This window comes from Psammomys obesus, unplaced genomic scaffold, assembly GCF_907164565.1.
Source record: "Psammomys obesus unplaced genomic scaffold, mPsaObe1.curated_primary_1811, whole genome shotgun sequence".
NCBI lineage: Eukaryota > Metazoa > Chordata > Mammalia > Rodentia > Muridae > Psammomys > Psammomys obesus.
Window position 1 is genome coordinate 1,342,320 of NW_026596353.1, and position 27,979 is coordinate 1,370,298.

General features: G+C 51.6%; 2 protein-coding genes across 2 annotated transcripts in view; both read right to left on the reverse strand.

Annotated features, from left to right (window-relative positions):
- The window catches only part of Cherp (calcium homeostasis endoplasmic reticulum protein), a 12,421-nt gene extending 5,465 nt beyond the window's left edge, over positions 1 to 6,956 (reverse strand). The window contains exons 1-8 of the mRNA XM_055597271.1: positions 6,787 to 6,956; positions 6,340 to 6,513; positions 3,155 to 3,339; positions 2,279 to 2,416; positions 2,053 to 2,204; positions 528 to 639; positions 312 to 401; positions 13 to 160 (exon numbers count right to left, since the gene is read on the reverse strand). Of these exons, the coding sequence (XP_055453246.1) occupies positions 13 to 160; positions 312 to 401; positions 528 to 639; positions 2,053 to 2,204; positions 2,279 to 2,416; positions 3,155 to 3,339; positions 6,340 to 6,513; positions 6,787 to 6,811 (1,024 nt within the window). The 5' untranslated portion in view covers positions 6,812 to 6,956. The remainder of the gene's footprint in view (positions 1 to 12; positions 161 to 311; positions 402 to 527; positions 640 to 2,052; positions 2,205 to 2,278; positions 2,417 to 3,154; positions 3,340 to 6,339; positions 6,514 to 6,786) is intronic.
- A 7,203-nt stretch (positions 6,957 to 14,159) lies between these two features.
- Positions 14,160 to 27,413, reverse strand: Slc35e1 (solute carrier family 35 member E1). Its single transcript, XM_055597291.1, has 6 exons — positions 26,984 to 27,413; positions 26,661 to 26,731; positions 23,993 to 24,130; positions 22,524 to 22,649; positions 17,908 to 18,153; positions 14,160 to 17,254 (listed from the first exon to the last, which is right to left on the reverse strand). The coding sequence occupies exons 1-6, from the start codon at positions 27,396 to 27,398 to the stop codon at positions 17,027 to 17,029; spliced, it is 1,224 nt and encodes a 407-aa protein (XP_055453266.1). The 5' UTR covers positions 27,399 to 27,413; the 3' UTR covers positions 14,160 to 17,026.
- Positions 27,414 to 27,979: the final 566 nt, after the last annotated feature.

The window sequence follows — 27,979 nt, forward strand, 5'->3', positions numbered from 1 at the left end:
GCTGCTGCTGCTGCTGCTGCTGCTGCTGCTGCTGCTGCTGCTGCTGCTGGGCCAGGCTGCTGACAAACTCCTCATGCTGTGTCTTGAGGCTCTGGATCTGCTGCTGGAAGGCCAGCTGCACAGGCTGCACCACTGATGAGTACTCATTAATGAGTGTGGCCTGGTGGGGAGAGGAGCACTACTCAGGACACCAGCCCAAGGCCCCAAGAGCCAAAGGGTATGTGAGATGCAGCCACTGGCTCAGTGATGAAAACACAAACAGTAGGCAGTTTGAAACTTCCTGGTGAGGGATAGTACCAGGTGATGCTCACCTGGTACTGGCCGAGTCCCAGGGCAGGGCTCTGCAGCTGTTGAATGATGGAGTCATCAAAGTAGCCATTCTTCTCCCAGAGCTGTAGGAGCTGGTGCAGAGGGAGACTCTCGTGAGGCAGAGGCTGTGTCGCCCGGCCATCTGCCTGCCTAACCCAGCCCCAGTAGGCCACCTGCCCACTCACCCACAAGTCCAACCAGCCCCATTAGCCCCATACCCGGGCAATCTTCTGCTGCTTGTCCTCCTCCACAGCCAGAAAGCTAGTGCAATAGATGGGCACCACCACCTTCTGCAGGGCAGCCAGCAGCTCCCGGGCCTGCTTGCGCTGGCTGTGAGGGAGAGACCTTCCGCGCATCAGGGCCCTGGGGTGGGACCCGGCCACGCGCCCGTTACCATGCAGCTGTGGCCACAGCACCCTCTCCTCAGGAAAAGGCCTCCACTAACCTGGTAGAGCAATGACTAGACTACCTAGAGTACATATGGCTTTTCTAAGGAGACAGGAGGGAGAATGTGCACTCCAGGGTTATTCAGAACCAAACCTTCACCATCGCAAAGGCCTATCAGAGCACTTGCATGGGTGTAAAGAATAAAATGGGCTGCTGTGGTTGGGACCTGGTTACCACTAGGCACAAACAAGTTCAACAACCTGCTCAGGAGGGATTCCCCAGGCCCACTGAGAAGGCTACCTGAAGCCTAACCACCCATGAGGTTTGTGGTCAGCCCAGGGCACAGGATTTGCCTGCCAAGTTCAAGCCCTGGGTTCCATGCCCAGTGCTGCTGAGGGGATAAAGGGGCAGAAACAGCCCAAGAAGGGCCCTCCAGCTGTGCAGTCTGGTGGATCCAGGCCTCTGGGGTGGAAGTGGCTCAGCAAGACAGCCCATATGCAGACCCAGGGAAGGTGCAGACACAGGCTAGCAGCTTCAGCTACCACAGCTGAGGTCAAAGGGCAGCAAGGGCTGGCTAGGAGCTGAGAAAGGGAAGGCAGTGTAGACCAGGACTTTGTGTGAGCCTAGATGAGGAGTGTCCTAGGGGACAGAGGGGGACAGAGGCTCTACCCTAAGAGGCAGGAGCAAGCGACTGCAAGAGGAAAGAGGGTATGCAGGAGGGTATAGAAGGCAAAGGCACTGCTCACTTCCCAGCTTGACAGAAATAAGGAGACGAGGCAGGAAGGGGTTGTGCAGAGAGACAGTCAAGAGAGACCAGGTCAGGTTCCATCTTACTTCCTGGCTGGCATGGCTGTATTGAAAGGCAGGGGACAGCCAGCCTAGCTGACGGTCAGTGTGTGTCACTAGCATGGAACCCCTGCACCTGCCTCTGACCAGAATTCTGAGTTCTGCTTTTCTCCATCAATTTCACCTGGTGGCCATGCAGAGACACTGTACCAGGCCCTAGAAGGCTGGGGCCATAGTACAAAGGAGAAGTCTGTTGGGCAGAGCCAGCAAAGGTAGCCCCAAGATACGTCTAAGCAGAGAGGGTCCCCGGAGTGTAGCAGCCAGGTGTCTGGCTGTGCGGAACAGTGGTGGGGAGGGAGGACAGCAGACCAAGGCAGACACATGATGGCTGCCAAAGCAGAGAGGAGGCAGCAGAACCCAAGGCTGACCACCTTGTGGAGGTGCCACCTGCTGTCTTGGGAGGGCAAGCAGTGAACCAGTGTGTGGGTGCAGCCAAGGGTGGGTCGGGGATCAGGTGAGTTGAGAGACCCTTACAGGCATGGGCTATGGACCAAGTGATCAAGTACTCACCAGTGGTGCAACACATCATTGATCAGATAGATGAGGTGCAGCCGCAGCTCGAAGTGTGCTCCATCAGCAGTGATTCGGTTGCGCAGGTGACCTGCCATCAGCTCACAGTGTGGCGGGGACTTGGCATTGCTGAACATCCAGTTCTTCCCAGCCTGAGAGTCAGGCCAGCATGAGTGGGTGCTCAGTCGGGCAGGTAACAATACCCCCACCCCACACTGAGCCTCACCGAGATGGCGTCCTTCGTGCAGGTGTCAATGATAGGCTGTAGCAGGTTGTCAAACTCACTCATGTCCAGCTGTGTCTCCTCCAGCAACTTCTGCATCTGCTGCTCCACTGCATGTGTCACAGCCGCCGTCACTTGCTCCTGGGAAGGCAATGAGGCACAGGCGCTGTGAGCAGGCCCAAACACTCACACACTGGTGTCTGACTTTAGCAGATGCTGAAGCCGGTGACAGTCCATCCTCACAGCAGACAGAGGCAGAGTTGGCCTCAGCTAACAGGGAAAGATGAAGCTGGGGAGGCAGGGTGCTCAAGAATCACCTAAGCAGAACAAGGCAGGGAGTGAGGGTTGATACATGCTGCAGGCGCCTATAATCCTAGCTCTCTGGGAGACTGAGGCAGGAAGGCTATAATTCCAGGGCAGCTTGAGGAGATGCTGTCTCGAAACCAAAACAAACCCAACACAAAGCAACAAATAAATGGCAGGTATTGGCCACAACACTGGTTAAGACTACAGGCCAGTTCTGGTGGTCAAAACCTCACTGTCCAGTCTATGACCGATGGCAAACAACCATGCATATTGTGTGACAGTGATAAGCAAGGAAACCCCGAACGGGGCTGACACTCAACTAGAGTCGCTCCTTTCATTTCTGGTAGCTCATCGCCATAGAATTTGGCAACAGGACCAGCTTAACAGATGGGTCCAACAGGGTCCCTCCCTACGCATTAAGCCTGAGAGGTACCTAGCCAGCAGGTGGTGGCATTCACAGCGGATACAAGTACACCCAACAATGCCTGTGGATGGCCCACAGTCCTACTGGAAGGTGACCCCAGGGTCAATGGCACAAGAAGATGTGGGCACATCCTCAAGTGACGGGCATACCTGGCGCAGGGCCAGCAGATGCTGCTCCTGCTGCTGGAGACTCCACTGGCTCTGCTGGATGAGCTCGTCCATTGATGGGGTGCCCTGGGCTGGAGTGAGAGATGCTGTGGGAGCCAGCGGAGGTTGTGGCAGAGGGGGCATGGCTGTGGCTGGCTCCAGCTCTGGGGTCTGCTGCTTGCAGATAACTAGCAGGAAAGAGATGGGCGCTGTGAGCCCAGGGCCAGTCCAGGTTACCCCTGTGATACACCAGGTTTGGCCTCCAGGCCTGATGGAGGAATGCTAGGTCCACTCTCCACCTCACATGACCAACACAATCATGCTTCCCTCTGTCGGGCTTGGCCTCTCTGGAGACCCCAAGAGCTGCCTTTCACCACATCCTCACCAATGCCACCAGGTCTGTGTCCACTGTCCCTGTGACACAGGCTGAACATGTCCATCTTCCCTTCTTACCCAGGCCTGAGCTACTACAGACTGCAGGCCATGACCTCAGCTGGAGGTATGGCACCTCTCCCAAGAGTGTTTCCCATGCTATGGGTTCCTAATCTCCGCCTTCACTCAAGACATCCAGCATTCTGGAGGTCTGGCCAAGCACACACAGGGCTGGCGTGCATCCAAAGCCTGCCCCACGAACAGCATCCGGAATCTAGCTAGAACCACCAGAAATACCCTGGTATGACATAAGTGTCTGAGGCTGGCATGCTCCCCAGAGCTGGCCAGATGACATACTGGTATGTCTGGAGAGGAGGGTCCTTGCCCACAGGCAGCACTTTAACAATACAGCCTATATTCTCCACTTCTAGGCCCTACCTGGTCCCAAGCAAATACAGCCACATTCTTTGGGAATCTAAGGCTCGCACAAAAGAAATGGCCTTCAGACAAAAACAAAGAAAGTAGGGGGCCTGGAGGGATGGCCCAGAGGTTAAAAGCACTGGCTGCTTTTCCAATAGGTCCCGAGTTCAATTCCCATCAACCACATGATGGTTCACAACCATCTATAATGAGATCTGGTGTGCCCTTTTTGGTGTGCAGGCAGAACACTGCATAACAAATAAATCTTTAAAAAAAGAAAGAAAAGTAGGGTTCGAGGCAGGTATCGCTTGGGCCTTAGTGGCACCCTACATGTCTGCCTCATTTAAGCTCTAGATCCCACACTCCTTTGGGAAACTTCGCTTTGGAGAAGCCACTGGATGGCTTAGATCTTCACTCACGATACCACTGGGCTTTCACAGGCTTGCACTTCTCAAACTCACTGCACTGCCCAAGTTGTTTTTTTTTTTTTTTTTTTTTTTTTTTGACAAGTTTTGTTTCCTTACTAACCTGGAACTCACTCTGCAGACCATGTTGGCCTTGAACTCAGAGATCTGCCTGCACCTGCTGGGATTAAAGGTGTGTGCCACCACCCATGTGGACCAATCCTTAGCCACAGAGCCTTCAAAGTGTTGTTTTTGAACAGTCTTTGGGTTTAGTGATCAAATACTGAGTTGACCTGAAGCCCTTTCTAAGACCTCTAATTTCCAGGCGGCGTTCATAGCTTCTCAGGAAGCAGGTCTCCATTTCTACTCCATACTTCCACCACCCACTACCCTTTGCCTGCCCAAGACTCTGTTTCCTGTTTGCTCCTGGCTGTCTCTATCATGTTCAGTAGAACCCATTATGGTCTACTTCACAGAATGTCCTCTTGTGTCCCAATCCCCAATCTGCCATATACTCTTTTTTCTACTACAGTATTAGGTCTACAGCCCCAACTGTCCAGGTGGGAAGGATGGGCACGGGCTTCCTGTGTAGCTCTGAGGAATATTTACAGTGAGACACTGTCCACCCTTGCACACACTGTGCTAAGCCTTTCTCAGCCCTCTTGTGGCTCCCTGCTGCTTTAGGACGAATGTGAACATGGTGCTGTGGGGCTAAGGAATGATTTCTCTAAAAATGTATGACGCAGATTTCCTGCTAGTGACAGCAGAGCTGAGCTCTATCTAGAATGAGAGCCTCCAGGCCACCTTCCCTCAGTTCATATTTGTGGTGGCTGTTCTGTGAACATACAGCATCTTGGTGCTCCATGGGCTCAATTCTGTCTGTCAACAAGCTTTCTACCAATCAGCCACATTACACTGCTAGAGCCCAAAAAAGACACTGTGTGTTTGACACCAGATGATTGTTGTCCTATAGCTTTGCAACTGCATTCATTTTCACAGCTTATCCAGAAGCTAGGGAGCTACCTTAAATATGACAGATGTGAGTCTTGCTCTCAGGTCCCATACCATCTCCTGACATGGTACTACTCAAAGCTTGGGTATGCTTGTAATCCCACCACCTGAAAAGCTGATGCAGGAGGTTTGCTTTGAGTTGGAAGCTAGCCTGGGTAACACTGCTAGGCTAACTTGGGCCACAGTGTGGGGACCCTCAAAGACCAGCTGTGCTTCCTAACTGTCTTTTCTCCCTTTAGGTTTTTGAGGCAGGGTCTCTGTAGCCTGGGCTGTGGAACATGTAGATCAGGCTGGCCTCAAACTCACGAAGATCCACCTGCCTCTGCCTTCTGAGTGTTGGGATTAAAGAATGATCCATCATGCCTGGCTCTAAAATTTTTATTTCTATTTTTTTTTTTTTTATCATGCTTTCCTTGATGCTCACCTTAGACATTTAAACATAGTAAGTGTGGGCGAGGTGGTGCATGTCTTTAATCCCAACACTCGGGAGGCAGAGGCAGAGAGATCTCTGTGAGTTCAAAGCCAGTCTAGTCTAGAAAGCTAGCTACAGGTCAGGGCTACACAGAGAAATCCTGCTCGAAAGCCATTAAAAATAAAGAAAGATGTTGCAGAAACTAAAGGGAAAGCTTTTGATTTGAGCGTTCAGATGCACAGAAACTTCTGGCCTCAACCTGCTCAAGGGGTTGCACCATTTCTGCCGCAGACACAGCCTCTGGGCTTCCACCTTCCTGCAGAGCCTTCATTCCCTCTGCAAAGACAATCCAGGTATTCCCAACCCGAAGTCCTGAAAGTGAATCTGTGAGTCTCCTTATGACACACAGGGCAAGCAGTCTATCTTGGTACAGGGCCCCGGGAACGACAGAAGGAACAGTGGACGCAGCTGCCCAGCTTTGTAGAGGAAACAGCATGCGACTCCAAGGAAAGTGGCTGCGGCCAGGGCCCGACTGGACCCCGAGGCGGCCGAGGGCCTGAGGGACTCACGCTGCTGCTGCTCCAGAGCCAGCTTGCACTTGTAGTAACTGTAGAACTCGCCTCCGAAAAGAAACGAGAATTTAGGGTTGTCCTTCTGCTTCTCCATCGTCATTTTCTCGAACTCGGGCCCGTTGCGAGCCACGAACTGAGCGAGCTTGTCGATGACATTTCGAAGCTCCTGGTCTGCAGGACGGAGGAAAAGGCGTCAGTGGGGGCAGCGCGACCTGGGGACCGGGTTGGGGTCCTCTGGGGCGGGCCTCGGCTAGGCGGCGGTGTACGGGTCCTGACTAGGGCCAAGCGCGCGCCAGGAATGCGGGGTCCCACGGGAGAGGCCGAGGGAGGAGCGGCGAGGCCGCAGCGCACTCTGCCACCGGCCCGGGAAAGCGGAGAGGCACGGTCGGCCGGCGGGTGCACGCGGGAAGAACCCAACGACCTCCGCTCTAGGCTGGGCCTCACCGTCTGGCGGCAGCGGCATCTCCATGGCTGCAGCCGCTGGAAACGTCCTCCGCCGCCTCACGATAGCTCACCAGCACCGGCCGCAGAAGCCGGCCGGAAGTAGCGCGAAGGAAGACGTTTACGACAGCCTCGCGGGCTGCTTCGGTGCGCCATTTACGGCTGTCGCCTGGAAACCCCGGAAGTGAGAGCTGGAGGAGGGCGGGAAGAGGCTGCGTGAGGAACCACGCGCCCGACGGGCTGGCGAGGCGCATGCGCGGAAACTTCCTGCTGCTTACGCTTGTCGCGGTGGAGTGTGGGGAGCGGCACAGGCCAGAGTTTGGTTGTCTGGCCTTGCGAGACAAGGCTGTGTCCTTGCGAGCTTGTGTGCTAGCTGTCTCCTGCGTCTTTCGCAGCCTTTTGCACCATCCAGGAGGCGGGATTGGCGAATCACACGCTGCAGATCAGGCCCTTCCGTTCCCATCTGTGTCTTTTGGGTAAGAATTTTGAGCGTCAGGGCTCCCGGCTTCCCAACGTCGGTCTCAGACACAGAAGTGGAGCAAAGACATGTCTTCTAAAGCGACCACAAAGGCACGTGCTGACCTAGGGAAGGAGAACCGGAAGCAGCCGCGACAGCCAGCTCGTTTGTTTACTTATTATTTGCTTATGATTTTTGGATATAGCTGTAACTCCCCATATAAAGGGAAGTGATCTTGCACTCCCCATCCTCCTCTCGGCTTATCAGTACTGCGATGACAGCCGTGTTCCACCACCATGCCGTGCTTATGGGATGCTGGGGATGGAAGGCAGGGCTGGGTGCAAGTTACCATCGGCCTTTAAAATAAAGACAGTGGTGGTGCACACCTTAAATCTCAGCACTTGGAAGGCAGTGGCAAGGAGATCTTGAGTTCGAGGCCAGTCTGATCTACAGAATGAGTTCAGGAAAGCCAGGGCTACACAGAGAAACCCTGTCTCGAAAACAAACAAAAACCAAACATTTTATGGTGGGTTTGTGCATGTGACTTCAGTGCCTGCAGAAGCTGGAAGAAGGCAAAGTATCTCTTGGAGCTGTGTGCCAACAGCTGTGGCATGATTATTTTGTTGTTGTTTGTTTTGTTTTTTGGCATTTGTGCTGGCCACCAAAGCCCTTAATGAATCTCTGAGTCTCCCAGGATCTCCTGCTTTTCCTAGTTCTATTGCCCTGTTGGGTACCTCAGCTGCTGGAAGCTTCACACCAAGATTGTAGGAGGAGGAAGGATGCAGTTGAACCTGGGAGGGATCCTGACACTCTTGAGATTCCCAGTGCCCTTCCAGGCACTGCTGTGAAAGCCCTTTATGGTGTCCTGCTCTTTGAGCTGCAGAAATAGCTTACTGGTGATGTGCTTGGCATGGGAGCAGGATGACCTGATCTCAGATCCAAGAACTTGATATAAAGGCCAGACAACAATAACGTAGGGCTGTAATCGCAAAAGAATGTTGTAATCCTGCAGGGCCTGCTTGTGTGGCTCACAATAAATAGGAGTCTGCACCTGCTCAACCCATCTCCCTCATTCTCACCTGAGATTGTTCCAGAAGATTCTTGATGATGCTGTGAGATCTCCTTGCAGAACTTAGTAACTTCCCTGACAAAGCTCAGTCCACACTGTCTTTGATTCTTCAGCTCCCAGGCTGCCCCAGCCCTCATCTTGTTGTCCTAACCTGCAAGGCTGATGGGTCACATCATGGACAGTGGCACTCCTGGGTCACAACTCTGACTCAAGCATGTGTCTACTCAGCACTCTGCTTGGACCAGGGGTCTGGGCCAAACTAACTTACTGGTAAAACCAACTCCCCCACCTTTCCTTCAGCTGCCCCTGAGCTCCCTAGATCATCTCCTGACTCAGTTTACCCAGCCTTATCTCCATGACAGTGGGTGAGATGTGGGCCACTGAACACCACTTTCAGTATTAACCCCTTTTCATCCCCTCAGTAGGGACAGTCAAGTATCCTGGTTTAAAGCAACAGAAGTGAGGAAGGTGTTCTGGAGATGGCTCAGCCGTTTTTAGAATACTGGCTATTCTATAAGACCCTGGTTTGAGACCCATCACCTGCATTTGCAGCCTACAAGTGTTACTCCAATTCCAGGGCATCTGATCCCATCTTCTGGCCTCCGTAAGCACTGCATGCACATTGTGTACATACAAGCATAAAGTCAAAACACAAAGTTCAAAAGCAACAGGAGAGCCAGGTGGTGGTAGCACATACCTTCAATCCCTGCATTCAGGCAGGGCCAGACAGAGCTCTGAGTTCCGGGCCAGCCTAATCTATAAAGCCAATTCCAGGACAGCCAGAGCTGTCACACAGAGAAACCCTATCTCAGAAACGGAAAGCAATGAGAGCTCTGGCCAGTGGGACACCAGAAAGTGAGTATTTAAAAAAGTTGATTATATGTTATTTACTGTTGAGGGAAGTGCACCTGCCTTGGCCCATGTATGGAAGTGAGAGGACAACTGAGCCATGGGTGGCTTCCTACCATGGGAGGAGAGTGTCCCCACATTGAAGTCGGGCTGTTAAAGCTTGGCAGCATTTGCCTTTCCCCACAGCCACCTCACCAGCCTGCTCCACACATCCACTACAGCCTCTGCACAGGGCCTTGCCTCTGCAGAGCTGGGGTTAAAGGCAGGTGGCTGGCTCTCTGCTACTCATTTTCCAACACATACTGTCCTTGCCTCCCTTACAACTCTGGGCGACTAGGTTCTGCTTAGGGAAGCTTGCCCCTCACACACCTTCCCCTTGTTCCTTTGCCCTTCTCCATAAGTGACCCAGCCTCCTAATAAGCCCCTTTGGGCTGAATGCATCCCCATTCACTGAGGCTGATACCAAAGCTTTGAAACATGGGTCCCCTCACTGTGCCAGCTGTTCTTACTGCTTATAGAGTGCCCCAAAATACAGAGGAAACTAAACAGCCAGGAATCACAGGGCTTTGGTGCTTGCCTAGCATGTGTATAACCCCTAAAATCACAGGGTGTGGTGTCAGTTCAGTGCTCAGCACACAGGTATCCGAAGCAGGAGATACACAGTAGGTTCAAAGCTAGCCTTAGCTCCACAAGGCCTTTCTTAACAAAAGGGAGTGATGAGATGGCTTTGGGGTAAAGGCACTTGCTGCCAAGTCTGGAACTCAGCCTTGCTCCAGGTTCAGTGAGAAATATTGTCTCAGGGAAATAATGTGGAGACTGAGGTAGCGCAGTACAACCAATGTCCTCTGAACACATGGCTTTTTCGTGTATTTATGGGTGTAACACACAGAAGTTATCTCAAAGCCCAGTGGAGCATCAACTACTCCCTGCCCCTTCCATTTCCCAGTAATGACTCCTGGGCTTTTCTGAGGGAATACTCATCTGCTGGACAAGTGAGTACATTTGTCCCTGTCCTTGAAGCCGTGAGGCTGACTTGTTCCCTGGGGTACTACTTTGCTGCTGATCCAGCAAAGAATATACTTCTTGCTGTTAGCAGGATGTGAATCTACCAGGGGTGGGGAAGAAAAAAAAAAAAAGCCTAGTGCCATGATGAACAGCCTGTAATCCCAGCACTCACGGAGGTAGAGGTTGGCCATTCTCTGCATTCGAGGCCAGCCTGGTCTACAAAGCAAGTCCAGGACAGCCAGGGCTACACAGAGAAACCCTGTCTCTGGGAGAAAAAGAAAAAAGGTGTGACTCTAATCCACTATTGCCCTGGGATGAGCTGTGAGGATGACACTGGAGAATTACCAAGAGTTCAAAGCTAGCCTGGACAGTGAGATGAATGGGTGCAGTGATGAACAACTGTGATGTTAATGCCAACCACAGCTTGGTACAATATAGAATGACCTGGGATGAGGCTAGGGGTCGAGCTTGTGGGGGGATCTTGATGAAGATAACTGACTGGAAGATTAAACTGCTCTGTCGAGACCATTCCCTGGACTGAATAAAAAACAAGCTGGGTCCTGTCCTTCAAGTAAGATACTCATACCTCAGTGAGTCAGGCCCCACCATCCAGCTGTGATGCAGACAAGCCACCCCGAATTTCATGGGTTGAAGGCAACCCATCTGCATGTTTGAGTCTTCTAATACTTGTGGATGGAAACTTTAGAGGCTATTGGATGAGGTCGTAGATGTTAGTTTCCCCACCTTTGGTGCAATGGCTTTTATTTATTTTACTTCTGAAACAAACAGCCTCATTATTGTAGCCTAGACTGTTGTGGCAGTTGTGCTTCAGCTTCCCAGGTGATGGGATGACCACCATACCTGGCGGATACAGTGGCTTTTGCGAAAGGAGAGTTGGGCATATTCTGCAGGACAGTAATCCAACACTTGAGGGTGAAGGCAGGAAGAGCTTTGAACTGGGAGGCCAGATTGGGTTCTAAGTGCCTCAAACAATGGGAGAGAGCCAAGCATGGTAAATCACACCTGTCATCCAGCACCTAAAGACTGAGGCAGGAGGACTACTGCAAAGTCCAGGAAAGCCTAGGTTATACAGCAACCCCCCAAATACTAAAGCCCAAAGTGTGGGGGTGCCCTTGTCATGACTGTGGCAGGAAGGCTCTCACCAGGTTAGGAGGAGACACTGAATTACACTCTGGGATTTACTGGACCCTAGTACCGTGAGCCAAACCAACCATCATCTATCAACCACCTGGTGTCAAATAATCTGTTACAGAAAATGGATTAGGCAAAATGGGAAGACGATTAAAACCAGACACACACTTGGGCTATCTTCAGCTTAGAGAGCCAGCAGCCCAGCTGGTGACTGATGGCATGTCTTTGGAAAACTACACGGCAATGTACATAGAATGGAGGGAGAACATTTAGTAACATGGCATTTTCCCAACACAAAACAATATTCTCATCATGACAGTTGTTTGAGACACGGTCTCATGAAGTTCCTGCTGGCCTTAAATGCCTATGTGACCAAGGATGATGCCAAACTTCCTGACAGCTTTTGGGAACTGCTGTGGCAAGGGCTCTACCTCATTCTTTTTATATTTTTAAATACTGCATATGGGTGTTTGCCTGCATATACGCCTGTGTACCACATGTGTGCAATGCCCACCAAGTCCACAACATCCCTTGGAACTGGAGTTACTGAAAGTTGTGAGCTGCCACATGGGTGCTAGGAATCAAACCCAAGTCCTCTGCAGGAGCAGCCAGTGCTCTTAACCACTGAGCCATCTCTCCAGCCTCTATCTTATTCTTTTAAACTAACCTGAATATCAATAACTAGTTTTATATGTGTAAACACACACGTATATATCCATTTGCGTATATACCTGCATGCCAGAACAGGGCACTCGATCTCATTGTAGATGGCTGTGAGCCACCATGTGGGTGCTGGGAATTGAATTCAAGACCTCTGGAAGAGCAGCCAGTGCTCTTAACTGTTGAACTATCTCTTCAGCTCTCAACTAATTGTGTTTCTAACAACTGTTTTCAAACTTAAAAACAGGCCCAGGAGATGGCAGCACAGGGAAGTGTTTGTTGCACAAATATTTAGCCTGGAGTCTGAGCCCAGCTCTCAGGCAAAAGCTGTGTGTGGTGGCACACAGCTGGAATCCCAGCCCTGGGAGCCAAAGACAGGCTAGAGACTGGTAGAAGAGCTCCTTCCCCAGGCCAGCCTCTTGCCACACACACAGACAGGTGTGTAGTGCTTGTTTCTAAAGTTTATTTGGGGTGTTTAGGCCTCTGCCTCCCTTCCACCAACCCTTTAATCCTAGGTAGGAGAGGTTGAGGGGTGCAGTTCCCTTTCCTTTTCCCTGCTGTTTAGGGTTGAAGGGAACTTACTGGGGTTATACCAATCTCTGTCAACAGCAGATGAAGCCAGCAGTTTCCTCCAAGCTGCTGCGTCAGGAAGGGATTCTCTCCATTTGTCTGCTCCAAGCCTCACACCGTCTGTCTCTGGTCTCTCCAAACTGCCACTCATCAAACACCTTCTTTCTTGGCTCTCCTATTTATATCATCAGCCCTAGGCCATGCGCCTCTCCATGCTGAGGCAGGCTGTTACCAGCTTTCAAAGGCCATGCCCTGCTCATGACAATTATCAACTGTGGGAACTAAAGCCAAACTAAAATCCTACATTTGAGATTAAAACAAAAACGAGTTTACAAAGAAACCAAAATTTCCGTTACACAGGTGCCTGCCCCCAACTATTTATATATAGAGGGCTGTCTCAGTGGTAAAGTGCTTGCTCTAAAGGCATGAGGACCTGAGTTTAAATCTTCAGAACTCAAACAAAAGCCAGGGGTGGTAGTGCATACTCATAATCCTAGTGTTGGGGATGTAGAAGCAGGAGGAGCTATGACACTCGCTGGCTGAGGTACCAAGTACATAGATTGCAGCTCAGCCTGAAGCTGAGGATTATGAATTTGAGGTCAGTCTGGGCTGCACTGAGACCCTGGCTCAAAGCCACAAAAGGAGGATAGATAGGGAAATGGGTGCCAAGACTGCCCTTAAGGAGTGTGGCTGGACCTGGGCTCTTATGGAACTGAATCCTGGTACAGCATCTCCTGGCTGAAGCCACAGAGGTTCTCCGGGAGGCTCGTCAAGAAGACTGAGAGTTTAAGGGCAGCCCCAGTTACAGTGAGTTTATACAGTCACACACCCAAGATCATTAGACATCCAGGCATGAAAATAAAGGTAGGTAGAATTATTATTTTTTGCCTTGCGTTTCTATGTGGTTTGCGTGTATGTGTGCAGCAAGTATTTGTTTGCAAGTGTGAGTGCCCATGTACCACAGATGATGTGCATGCGGAGGCCAGAGGTTCGAATCAAGTCATTAGGTCCTTATCTACACACACACTTAACTTTTTTTTTTTTTTTTTTTTGGTGACAGGCTTTCTGTGTAGTCCAGGCCGTCCTGAAACTCACTTTGTATGTAGATCAGGCTGGCATTGGACTCAGAGATCCACCTACTTCAGCCTCCCAAGTTTTGGGATTAAAGACATTGGACCACCAAAAATCTTAAGATATTTATTGATTTAGAGTATTTATCTGTGGGTGTGTGCATGCCACAGCATAAATGTGGCAGAGGACAACCTGCAGGATCCAGGTTCTCTCCTACCATGTGGGTCCCAGAAATGGAACTCAGATCAACAGGCTTGACATAAAGTAATCACCTTTACCTACATAGCTATCTCACTGGCCCTTGACCTAATGTGTAAGTCACTGGACCTGGAGCTGGCCAATACCCAGCTTGCTCCCATGATCCTGGATTCAACCACTCCCACCCCAATACACACTAGGACAGCAGGTAGGGCTGGATCTGCCCAGCTTTTACATGAGTTCTTGGGTTCCAACTCTGGTTTCCTACCTGCCAAATCCCTTTGTGTTGTGTTGCTAGGAGCACATGGAGAGACCTTCCCTGACAAACCAGAACCAATCTCAAGCTCCTAGAGACCATCATCATTTATTTTTGGTGAACACAGCTATTCCCACAGAACAGTCTATGACACAGGAGCCTGAAGATGATGACAATGGAAAACAAGGAACATGACAATTTCCCCGTTTCAGACCCTGAGGTTTGGGGGCTCAGGTCTGATCATGGAGAACCCACTGCTCGGAGACCTCCAAACACACAGAGAAATCAAGTCTCAAATACTCTCCTGCCTCAACACACCTAGCTCATTTCCTCCGTCAAAGGAGTTTTGAATTTTCTGTAGAATAAATGATATAAAATAAGGTGCTGCGTGTGGCAGCTCCTGGCCAGCATCAGCCTGCGCTTCTATTCTGTGGCCAGCCTGGGCTAAGGCAGACACCATCTCAAAGAAATAAATAACAAAAAGACCCAAGTGCTGTAACAGTGAACAGACTTATAAAAGTCTTAAGTCTCAGTTAACCCTTCTGTGAAATGAAAGAGGTGGGTAGGTCAGGATCAGTGTTTTGGCCAAGCCATTTCAAAGGGTATATGAGGAGAGCAACATAAATTCTCTAATATGAATGTCTAACAGAGGTGGGATGGAACAAACCGGTAGAGGGAGGTGAATGTGGCAGGGGGCAAGGTGTGAGGCTAATGTGACTGAATGGGCCAAAGTAAACTGTGGACCATCAGGTCTCTTGTTTTGTTTGCTGTTTGTCTCGTGTAGCCCAGGCTGGCTTCAAACACACTATGTAGCCAGAGATTACCCTGAACTCCTGATCTTAATTGCTTCAGCATCCTGAGCATTGGGGTGCTGAGGATGGAACGAAGGACTTCACCCGTGCCAGGCAAGCACTGTCCCACTGAGCTGCAGCCCCAGCTCTTTGTCTTATGATCTGAAAATCTGGTCTAACCTGATTGTCGCATCCATTCTAGTGTTCACACTTGCTGGAAGCCTATGAGTAGAATTAAATATCCCATTTACTAATATATAAACCATAAGAAAAGTGAGATGGGCCTTTTCCCTCCCTGGGGAAAAAAAAAAAAAAATACAGCAACATCATGGAAATCCAAAAGGACGCAATTCATTCTGAGTTCAGTGCTGAGTCAGGGGCACCATGGGGGCCTCTGCAGTGTCAGGTGTCTCAGGACCATCTCCACAGTGAGGAGAACCTGACTGATCACCTTAGCAAGGTGCTCCTTCCCACTCTGTGGTGGTGGGGTCTGAACATCTGCAAACCAGTAAGCAAGGCAGAGGGGACTGTCCCGTGGCTGTGGTTGCCAAGTCTCAGACAAGCAGGAGGCTAAGGTCATAAACTAACCTTCAGTACAAAACTCCAAGTAATCAAAAGCAGAGGGACCCAAGGAATCAGGAGTTCAGGACTGGGGCACCATGACACACTTGTCAGCTTAGTGCTTAGCGATGGAGACAGAGGCACAAAGAATGCTAAGGGTTAAAGGGCAGCCTGTGAGCCTTAGTGAGGGTGATTCCATCTGGGCGTGATGGTACATGCTTTTAATCCCAGCACTCCAGAGGGTGGAGACAGGTAGATCTCATGAGTTCAAGGCCAGCCTGTCTCAAAAACAAATAAACAAACCAACCCCAAGACCCACGACACCCCAAGCTAACCCTGCCATTTACCTGCTGTGCCCATAACAGAATCCACACTTCTGCCTACCAACAGGTTCTCCTTGCACTGCCACACCAGCCTTAAGCCAGCCTCTCATGTAGCCCAGGCTGGTCTGGGACTCGCTATGTAGCTGAGGACCTTGTCCTCCAGATCATCCTGTCTGCTTCCAGAGTGCCAGGAAGGCAGGCCTGCAGCACTCACATGGTTATCTGTGAAGCCAGGGACTGAAGCTAAGGCTGCCCGCATGCTAGGCAGACACTCTACCAACCCCAGCCTCAAATTGATTATTAACTAAAAAAAACAAGACCTGCTTGGTGTCCCACTTGTTGGGACACAGTTCAGATCTTGATACACATGTGGTCTTCTCATGGACAAGAACACTGTACTCGGAGTGTGGATACCACCTCCTGCTATTGCGGCTGCAGCTTCAGTACCCTTCAGCATTGCCAGCTACCACTGAGCCTGCAGGGACTGGTTCCAGCGACAAACACCCCATATTTTGAAATGAGTCAAGACAGTTTCCGCTCTACTGGCTAGCCCTGGTACAGCACCGATGGGACTCCGGTGCGAAAGCTCCCATAGCTAATGAGATACTCCCCAGAGAAACTCAAGGAAATTACTGTGGCCACTATCCGACCTTCTGTGCATTCACAAGGATGGAATGCAGCTGAGGTAACAGCAGCCACCACCTCCTCTAGAGTTCAAGGGCCACCAAGGCCCAGAGGACTATGTCCCACTCGGGCACCCACAAGGCAGAGGATGGTCACAGCCAATGGATGATGGTAACTGTAGATCTGCCCCAGGGCAGCACTAACTGTAAGTGGCCAACTGCCTTGGGGCACCCTGGAGCTCTTGCTGGGGACAGGCACTGCCACCAGTGTCAGCCCTCTATACTTCTGGGCTACGGCCCTGCTGTCCGATCCTTGATAACCCAGATGCCACCTTCTGCTGGCTTCTAGGACTGTAGCCAATGTGGTGCCAGTTCTGAGGATCAGGTCTCTGTTGTTACCATAAGTTCCAGCAGACAACCCTGTGTGCCAGCAGAGTGTGGCCTCTGGGACGAAGCAGAAAACAGGATCTGTTTCTGTCTCTCCTGCCTAGAGCCTGTGGCTGTCTGTGCTGTGATCACATCCCACAATCCAACAGGGGCCAAGACCCAGGGCTCCCCTGATGGTGTGCCATGTGTCATGTGCTCAGCCAGGCTGCCAGAATGTTCTGAAGCTGCTAGGCTCAGAGAGATGGTGCAGGAGGCCTGGCCTGGCAGGCCCTTACACATCGTGCCGGCTGAGGGTGTAGGAATTTGGGTGACCCTGGCGGCTGTACTGGAAGTGGTCTGTGAGGAGGATGTTGCGGTACTGGAAGTCACCCTGCTGGGGGAACAGTGCACCATTGTGTGGCTTCTCCATCGGGCTCCGCAAGTGCTCTCTGCTGCTCAGGTCCAAAGTGGAGACAGGGAGGAGGTGGCGGCGGGCCTGCTGGTTTGCGTCATACTTGGTCTGTGTGGAGAGAGAGCAATGAGAGGTATAAGGGAACTCTAGGTATGGGGACATGTCATCCCAGCACTAAGTGGCAGGAAGGGCAAGATTACCAAAGCAGCCTGTGTTACATAGTGATTTTGAGAAAAACCTAGGCTTATATGAAACTGTTTCAACAAAACAAAACAAAACACCAAAAAACAAAACCAAACTGTAACAAAACAAAAACAGAGACCACTACCACCAGCAAAGAGGTTACCCCAGACAAACGGCTAGGGTGCTTCTGTGGTCGAGCGCTGTTCTACATGCACCAGCTCCGGCTGCACCTGCAGTGCTGCATACACCAGGGAACAGACACCCGTCACTCTACTCCCTGGGATGGAGCAGGAGGTCAGGAGCTCAAGGCCACAAGGACTATATAAGACTGTTCCAAAACAAACAAGACACAAAGGGAAGCTTCAGGTCGCCTGCACCCGGGACCCCAGAGCTCAGGGGTCGGAGGAGAGTGAGTTCTAGAGTAGCCTGTGCTCACAAGCCTGCTGCCATGCTGCTCTGTCCAGCACACAGAACTGTCCTACCCCAGAAGGAACCCAGACCTCCGGGACCCCCTCCCTTTTTGGCCCCTTGTTCCCTAAGGCTGTGCCTGGCTGGAGCACAGTGGCAGCTATGCTCACCTTGTTGTATAGAAAGACACCCAGGATGGCAGTCATCATGCCCAGGACATTGGTGCTGGTCACTGGGTTGCGCAGCATGATGAGGGACACGGTGATGACCATGATCCTTTTGGTGGCGTTGGCCACCGAGTAGCTGAGCGGGCTGATGAGGTTGAGAATGCTGAAGGCGATGACATTCTGTGCAAAGTTGCAGAAGCCACTGACTGCCAAGAGCAGTAGCGTCCAGGGCCACTGAGACACATAGGCCTGTGGAGACGGGAGCGTCAGGAGGGAGCGTGCATACATACTCAGGCAGACTGCCACCGTGGGGCAGCAGGTGGTTAAAGTTTTCTGAAATAGAGTCTCATGTAGCCCAGGCTGGCCTCAAACTGGTAGGCTATACATTTGGCAACAGACACCTTTACACGCTGAGCCACTTCCCCAATTCACGTGACGCTTTAGGCACATGACCTCTAACCCCGACCACTCACTGTATGATGCAGTCATCCAGTACCATCTTTAGTCAGAGATGCTTCATTAGTTAAGAGCACTGGCTGCTTTCCCAGAGGGCAAGGGTTAGCTTCCCAGCACCTACATGGTGGAATATAGTCCCGGGGGATCTGATGCCCTCTTTTGACCTCTGAGGGCACCAGGCACACATGTTGTATGTGGACACACATATGTAGACAAAACATCCATACACATAATATTTAGTAACTTTTCTGTAGAAAGGCCACCAAAATTTTGTGTGAGTGTGTGTGGTGGGGGTGCAGCTTACTACAGGGACCCAATCCCTGACTCCTGGCATCTAAATTCTTGTCCTCACAGCTGCACAGAAGCACTTTCCCCACTGAGCCATCTTCGCCGCTTGGCAGCTGAGCTTGAGCTGAGCATATGTGAAGCTGTGGGTTTCAGTCCCAAACCCAAACAAAGCAGAAGTGAAAGCATCAATGCATACAGACCAGAGATGGGCAACATTATCAACTACTGCCGCCTTCTGCAAGGGCTGCCAACGGTGGGGAAGAACTTCCAGAGAGAGGAACACAGAGCCCCAGAGCCCACCCGTCCTCAAGACAGGTGCCAGGAGAACAGTGGCCCAGCTGGGACACTGGGAGGCCCTGGGCATCAGCTTTCTCAGATCTTGCTCGCACCTAGCCTCCTGGACTGTTGCTAATTCCCAGCCATCCTGTGGTGCCCACAAGTCCCAGCTGGCCTCTCTCTCTGGATATGGTGGTTAGCAGGCATGTCAGTTGGCCACCAGGGGAAGGAAGGCTCACACAGTCACCTTGGAGGAAGATTCACAAGAATGATGCCTAGTCATACTGAGCCTCCAATTGAGGCACACGTTCTACTCCAGGACTCAGGAAGTGGAGGCAGGAGGATCAGGAGTTTGAACTCTCCCTGGGCTACCTAATACAGGACAAGCTCCAGCACCCATGTGGAAAAAAAAAAAATGTTGGGTGCAGCTATACATATGCAGAGACCCACTGTTAGAGGCAGGAAGCTTGGGTGAAAGAAACTAGCAGATCTTGAGGGTTTGGCAGCCATCCTAGCCAGTCAGTGAAATCTTACCACAAAGGGTTAAGAGGGAGCTACTGAGGAAAACGCAGGAGGCTGGACTGTTCCTCAGTGGCATAACACAAGAGACACATTGCTAGTGCACACATGCCCCACATGAACACATGCCGAAGGGAAGGGAAACCGCACGGAGCAGAAAGTGGGTGCGCTTTCTGTTCCTGCAACAAAGCATCTCAGTGCTTCCTTGGAGGATGAGAATTGCCACATCCAAGCTCCAAGGCACTGGGCAGGAGCTGCCTGGGGTCACCTGGGGCTCAGCTTGCAGGAGCCCCGCCCGTGGCAGGAAGAGCTTCCACTTCACAGACATCTGCGCTGGAGCAGGCGGCCAGCAGTGGGGCAGCGAAGGCTACATTGGACAGCTTCTATTGACTGATCTTCAAGTTACTGAATTCTTCCGCTGTCATCGCCATTGTGCAGCAGCCACCCACTGAGGCTTGGTTGTTGCCATTCTAAGATTTCCATTTGATTTATCTTTTTTCCTTTTAAAAATGATTTTAACTGAAATAGAGTTGCATCACTTCTATCCTTGTCTGCTCTCCAGCCCCTCTCATATGCCCTCAGGTTGACAGCCTTTTTTTTAGTATTTTCATATACAAATGTGTGTGAACACAGCACATGTATAAATGCAGCCTGCTGAGCCCATTTTTTGTTAGTTTTTGTTTGTTAGTTAGTTTGCTGGTGTGTATCTGGTTTCTGAGCTGACCACACTATACTGGACAACCAATGAGGGTCCTCATCTCTGGGAGAGGCTAATTCTCCCTCTCCCAGCTGTCCTTAGTTTCCTATACTTCTTTGGCTGAGGGTGGGACTCCATGAAATTTTCTCTCCCTTCCAGATTAACATGTCCATTGGCACTGCTACTGTCCCTGTCTTGTTCATGAAGCCGTTTCTAGGGAGCCTGTTCCACAGCAGACTTCCTGGTATTCTGGCTCTTAAATCTTCCTGTCCATCCCCTCTACACCGATGCTCCTGGGCCACAGATGTGGGATGTGCCTGTATCCACTGGGGCTTGGCCCCTATCATCTGCTGATCTGCACTGTGCAGTGTGGCTTGCTGTGACGGGCTCCATTTGCCATAAAGAGGCTTCAGTGAGGAGGGGTGGGAGCTGTGCTCATCCAGGAAAGGTGGCTCAGCACAGAGGGTTTGAGGGTAAAGGGTCCAGAACAATCTTTCTTTCATACAGTCTCATGTAGCTGAGGATGACCTTAAATTCTTGATCTTCCTGCCTGTATCCCCAAGTATTGGGGTGACAGGCAAGCACCACCACTTTTGAATTTTAAAATATCATTGTGTCTGTGTGCCACAAGAGGTCAGTGGACACCAGTATAAGTTGGCTCTCACCATCATGTTGGTCCCAAGGATGGAGCCGGTCATTAGGCTTGCATGGCAAGTACCTGTACGTGCTGAGCTCTCTCTCTTGGGCCCTGGAACATGCCCAGGACCAACATGGCAGAAGACATAGGCCCTCACTTGAATCCTGTACCAAATGGTGCTGTTTTCAGGATTCTAACCCCAGCAGCCCATGAAGACCGTGGTCAAAGAGTCTTCAGCAGCTCTATCTGCTCTGAGACACTGGGGGCGGTGCTCACGGGTCCCGATAGCTGCTTTCCAGGATTTCCTTTTTGAGACAGGGTCTCATGTAGCCCAGGCTGACCTCAAATTCACCATGCTCTGAGGGTGGCCCCATTTCCTAATCTTCCCAACTGCACTTCCTGAGTGTAGAGATAACAGGTGTGTATTACCTCCCCCAGCCATTCCCAAGTTCTTTCAAGTCACCATGCACTTTCAGGGTTCTTTCTCAGGGCTCCTGTGTCTTCCATGCATCTTCCCACCACTTCCACCCCTGCCACCAAGAGCTGGGCTGAATGACGCCACTCTGCCAGGAATGTCCTGTGACTGTAACAGTCAGCTATCTTTTGAGACAGGTAGCTCAGCCTGTCCTCAAAGTTGCTGTGTACCCAAAGACAACTTTGGATTTCTAATCCTCCTGCCCCCACTTCCTGAGTACTGAGACAAGAGGCGCATGCCATCTTCTGTGTGTGGTGCTAGGTGGAGCCTGGGCCTTATAGGGCCATAGTGAGCCCCAAGTCACAGTTCTGGAGATGCAATTCAGGATCATGTGGCTCTGGCAAAGGCTCTTTTAGCAGACAGGAAGTAGAGGCAGCACAGAAGAGGAAAAGAGAGGTAGCCTCCAAGGACATGTCCCAATTCTTCACTTCCTCCTCCCAGGTTGTGCCTCTGCCAGGCCCCACCACCTCCAGCAGCTTTTAGCAGGGACTGACTCTTCCACACACTGGTCTTGGAAGACAGTCAGATCCAGACTGACCACAGAGCTACAACAGTGCTACACTGTAAGAGCATGAGTGTGCACCTGTGTTCACATGTGTCTGTGCATGTGTGTGAGTGTACCAGAGGGTAGGGTGGTTGTGTATAAGACTTCAATGGGGCAGCTTCATCTTCTCAGGACTTTGGTTCCTACAGCTGCTGACCAGATTTGGAGCCCATTTGGATTCAAATTCTTGAATTAAGCAGATTTGAAATAAACTTCTGAAATAAAGTTCCCTTCTGGATGGCTACTCCACCAGTCTTCACAGAGTGACACTGTCATCTGTATGCTCCCACCATGGACCCAAAGCATCAGGGCCAAACAAAGAATGAAACACTGAGCCAAGACAAACATTTCCTCTCCTCACACCAAGAACCTTAGGTGCTCTATCACTGCCACAGAAAGCTGACAGGCACAGGACAGCGGGAGCCCTGGCTCTCAGGCTATTGCATAGAGACTACCTTCTCCTCCCACATGTACTCCTGTCACTGTCACGTGGTATGACAGGAAGTGGCAGGAGCCCTTGGAAAAGACCCCACTGCATGCTGGACTTCTGGTCTCTAGAACTGAGAGTTAGAGACCCTGATTCCTGTGATCTAGCCTAAGTCAGGTACTGTTACAAGAACAGGAAATAGCACAGATGTCCCAAGATGAACCCAGGGCTACAGCCTCCAGCAAAGCACATGCTTAGAAAGCTAGTGGAGACACACAGTTCTCAGCAGTCCCAACTCACCAGGTCGCTGCTGACCAGGAAGGTGGAGAGGTCCACCAGGACCCATGTGGGGATCATGAAGAACACGGCGTGGCAGCCCAGGATATTGAGCAACCGCAGGTGGTGGATCCTGGAGTCCCTCAACACCTGAGGGGAGAGTCCTCATTAGAGCCACTTACAACAAGCAACAGGCCTGGGCATCCAGTCCCCAATATGAGACGGGAATCTGACATTCATGCTCGGGTATCAGACTGGCTTGCTTGCTTATGAAGGAACACACAGCCATGTCTGGACAAAGTGCTCTGTCCTGTGGATGACAAGCTAACACAGGAAAACCAGAACCAACCCAGTAGTAGACAGCTGTGGAGGGTGTAGTGACCTGGGTACTCTGAAGTCCCCATCCCCACCTTGTTTGTTTGTTTGTTTTTTTTTCATCCATCTGTTTTTGAAACAGATGGGTCTTGCTCTGTAGCCCAGGCTGGCCTGGCACTCCCAGCCATGCTGCCTTCATCCTACATATGCTCATGACAGGCAGGTGCTACCATGCCTGGCTGAAATCCCTGAATTGAGTCTAGATTGGTTTAGTCTGTCTGAGCACCGCCAGGCAATGCCAGGCAAAAGCCAGAAACAGATCCTACCCCAAACCATGGACCTCAGGGCTATCAAAGGAGGATGCCCTTGTCAGCAGCACACGTGCAGAGATTCCCAGGTGTATTTCTTATGACAAGTGGAAATTAGCCACATTCCCAAGAGGGGGACCCACTGTACCGAAAGTGGCACCCAGCAGCTCTGAGTTTTAGTCATGACTGAAGGCTCTGCAGCAAGGTGACACCATAGTAAGAACAGATGAGCACAGCCAGACAAGACAGGGTCAGTGACACACCTCACTGGAAGAGCACCCTCAACATACACAAGCCCCTGGAAAGGAAAGGAGGAGCTGTGGGGCTGGGGAGAAGGCTTAGGCCCAGCGGCCTGAGTTCAGATCTGCAGTACCCACATAGAAGCTGGTCACTGCATAGTGTATGTTAATGCAAGTAGCTGGTGGTAGGGCCCTCAGGCAGATCCCAGGGGCTTACAGACAAAACAGGCTTCCAGGTTTAGTGGGAAATAATGTAGAGGGGCTAGGGAGATGGGTCAGTGGGTGAAGGATTGTAAAGGCGTGCCACCAAGCCTGATAACCTGAGTTCAAGACTCAGGTTCCACATGATGGAAAGAGAAATGACTCCTGCAAGGTGCCCTCTACCGCCACTCTAAGGCTGTGGCAGGTGCCCTTGCACATACACATCAGGTGAATAAATAAAATGTAGCAAGAGAACATAGAAAAGAAAAGGAACAAGAGACAGCAGAGAAGGTTAGGGTTAGGGTTAGCTTTCACAGCAAAACAAGGGCCAGGGATGCAGGTAGACAGAGGGCACACTAGGCTCTGCTCTGGCCAGTAGGCTTGAGGCCACTACCCTCAGGCAGCCTTGCCAGGAGCAAGGCCCACACACCTTTTTGGAGAAGATGTTCTGAAGGGAGAAGCAGAGCGTGGCTGCCAAGGCGCTGACCAGCCCCCACACGTCGAAGGACAGCTCTGTGACAGTAGCCAGCAGGACTCCGCTGATGATGGGAACCAGTGACAGGTACACCTGCAGGAGGTCAGAGGGGCTCAGGTGGGCTGAGGCTACCCACCATCCAGAACTTTAGGAAATGCTAGGTGGCCCTGTACCTTCCCTGGAGGACCCCATCTTCCACCTGGAAAACGCTGCCTACAACCATACACAGTACTTCATGCCCAGCATTCTGACACTCAGAAGGCTGAGCAGGAGGATTACTAAGAGTCTTAGGGCTGGGGCTGGTGGGATGGCTGAAAGATAAAGGTGCTTGACACCAAGCATGACAGCCTGATGCCCAGGACCCATATGGAAGGAGAGAACTGAAGCTAGACACAGACACAGACAGACAGACATTTACACAGGCAAATGAATGAATGAATGAATGAATGAACGAATGAACGAATGGGAAAAAGTCTGAGGCTAGCTGGGGTTACTTCAAATCCTGTTATCAAAACAAACAAAAAACCAAACAAAACCCAATAAGGCAAAACCTGGTAGATTTCTAGTCTTAGGTAAGTCTGGGCTACACATAAGAGTTTTTTTTTTTAAACAGTAAAAAAAAAAAAAAAAAAAAAAAAAAGATTTATTTATTTGCTATGTATACAGATCTCATTCTAGATGGTTGTGAGTCACCATGTGGTTGCTGGGAATTGAACTCATGACCTTTGGAAGAGCAACCAGTGCTCTTAACCTCTGAACCATCTCTCTAGGCCCCTGCAGTAAGATTTTGTATCAAAAACCAAATCAGGGGCCGCTCAGTTGGTAAACTCTTCCAAGCCTGATTGAGTTTGATCTCCAGGATTTCGTGGTGGAGAGAGAGCGCCTTCTGCAAGTTGTCCTCTGACCTTCATGTGTACCCACATACCAAAAAAAAAAAAAAAAAAAAAAAAAAAATATATATATATATATATATATATATATATATAATAAAATAAAAAAAATATATATATGTATATAGACAAGACAGGCGAGGCTTTTAGGAGCTAGAAAGCAGTGGTCACTGGAACTTGAACCCTTGGCCCATGGAACTTGTACTCCTGGCCATGGCCCACTCTGCCTGTCTACATCCTCCATCTTCCCTGAAAACAGGGATTCCATGGCCTGGCTTATATGTCTCGAAAGGAAGGTCCCTGCTCAAGGGCCAGGTTCTGCACCGATGAGGCCTTGTACCATTTACAATGTCCCTAGTGACAAGGAAAACTGTGTCTCAGTAGGTATGCTATCAGGTGACACACCTGGATGCCTCCCCAACAGCTCTGACCCTCAGGAGGCCAGTCCCATCCGACATTGCCCGGCAGGGACTGCAGCATGGAGAGGGCTCACCAGGATGAAGATGGGCCTGAGGACAACACTCAACCAGAGGTGGCCTAGTTTTTGCAGTGATCCAGGGTGCAGCCACTCCCAGTTAAATCAATTATAGGACACAGGAAAATGAGAACTTGTAGAACAAGGTGCAATGGCTTCCAGCTGGAACACCGGCATCCCCACTGCACTTTAAGGACACTGTGAGCCCAATTCTTGCTCTCTAGCCCCATGCCAGGAAATCTCCTAGCCTGTCACCCTCCTCAGGCATCTCTGGGTGCTGTGGTGATCCACATCTAGATAACCACAGCCCACAGTTAACGGTTTCAAGACAGGGTCAAAGCCTGGGCCTTTGAGTTCTTAGCAAGGGCTCTACACTGAGCTACAAGTTTTCTCTCTGTCTCTCTGTCTCTCTTTTTATTTTAGATAGGGTCTCTCTAGGGAGTCCTAGAATTCAACATGTAGACCAGGCTGGTCTCAACCTCAGAGATCTTCCTGCCTCTACCTCCCAAGTATGGGGTTAAAGGCTTATACCATTATGCCCAGCTCTGAGCTTTTTTGAGACAAGGTCCAGTGCTGTACCCTAGGCTGGCCTGGACCTCTCATCAGCATGCTGTCATCTTGGGATGACAGACCCATGGAACCATGCCATTCCTAAGAACTGGCTGGATTCTGATATCAAACTGACCCAGCATGTCATATCAGATCCAGACAGCCCCTACCAACCATTCTTTCTGGTGAAAGGAAAACTAGAACATGATAGCTCAACAGGTTAAGGTCCCTCTCTGACAAGCTGGGCAACCCGAGTCTGATACCCGGTATCCGAATGGTGAAAATTGTCCTCCACACACATGCAAAGGCACAACGTACACACATAGATAAATGTAAAAATAAAGTAAGAAAAGGAAAACCTGTCCCAACTTAGTTTGCTCCTGGGTGACTTGCCAAAGTGGAACCAAACAGACATCACCTACCACCAATCCTAGGGAGGGAATCAAAACAGAAAAGAACAGCTGACCCCAGAGGAATGTGGCGCTCACGGACACCATTCAAGAGGTTACCGGGGGACATCACCCCTTCACATACACACACCTGCTGCTTGAAAGGTGAGTATGGGACACTAGGTGAGGCCACAGGAGGCCGGCACCATAACTTCCTTATTTGACAGGAAGCCAGAGGTATGCCACGGTCCAACCACGTCATCAACCTAGGGAGCTAATACCCGGAATCCCCCCTAGCCCAAGGCTTCTGCGAGGGTTACCTTGGTGCTCTGTTTCTCCTTCATGATGATCCGAGACAGGAGGACCACCCAGATGGGCATGGTGGCCTTGACTGCAAAGAGAGGAAAGGCACTCAGCGGGTAGTCCCGGTAGCCTGCACACCCGACGCCGGACCTTCTTTTGGTAAAGCTTCCTCCCGACCCCAATAGCTGGAATCAGTTCTGCTCGGCGCTCGGTTAACTCCTCAGACATTTCCAACCCGAGAATCCGCTGCGCCGTGGCGGCGTCTCAGTCAGACTGCCCGCACACTCGTACCCATACTTCGAAGCCCCAGGCAGCGCGCACGGCCTAAGTCCGCACCTACCGGTGTGCGCGTAGGACACCGGCACCTTCCATATGCTGACGTGCGCCGACACCGACGCGAAGTACTTGCCAAAGGCGAGCGGCAGCACGTAACGCGGGTAGAAGCGCGGCGGCAGCAGAGGGCCGGACGCCGGATGCGGGCCGGGACCGGACACCGGCGGCGCGGGCGGCACGCGCCAGGCGCGCAGCAGCGGCGGCAGCCCCGCGCACAGCGCTAGGATGTGGCACAGCGACACGGTGACCGGGAACGGGAAGGCGCTGAGAATCACCTTGTTGACCACGTTACCGCCCGCGCTCAGCGCGTACCACAGTAGACACAGCGCCGCCACCCGCGCGCCCTCGCGAGCCCCGCCACCGCCGCCCGCGCCCGGGACCCCCGCGCCCGCGCCGGGACCCGCGGCTGCCGCCGCCGCCATCCTGCCAAAGCGGCCGCCCCTTCGCGCCGGACGACCGCCGGACGCGGGCCGGGGGCGGGACACCCCGGGCGGGCGCGCCGGCAGACGCCGCGCACTATTGGTCATCGGCCCTGCGCGTCTCGCCTGTCGCCATTGGCCACAGCTCTGCGCGTCATCACCCTGCGCCGTCCGACGCGCCTTGGTACGTCTCCGGCGAGGGCCACACCCTCACTTGAACGCCTTCCGAAAGGGGGCGGGGTCGATCCCGGAAGCCGGGTCGTGGGTCCTGCGCGTGCGCGGAGCGGGTTTCGTATTTTTCTTCCATTGTCTGGCTGGGCTCCGAGAGCGGTGCGATTCGAGGCGGGCCACTTGAGGTCGTGGAAGTGGGTGCCTGGACTAACAAAAGATCTTTTACGGGAAAAGAAACCGATTGTAGCAAACCTTCTGTACGACGCCGGGCCCTCGGAAGCTGTGCGGTAGGTGTCACCTTCCCCTCACAGACCAACCGAGCGAATCCCAGGGCTCGGCGCCTCCTGCGACACCGTCTGCAGAGCTCTGCTGACCGGGACGGTGCGGGCAGAGGCTGCTGGCAAAAGCCGAGG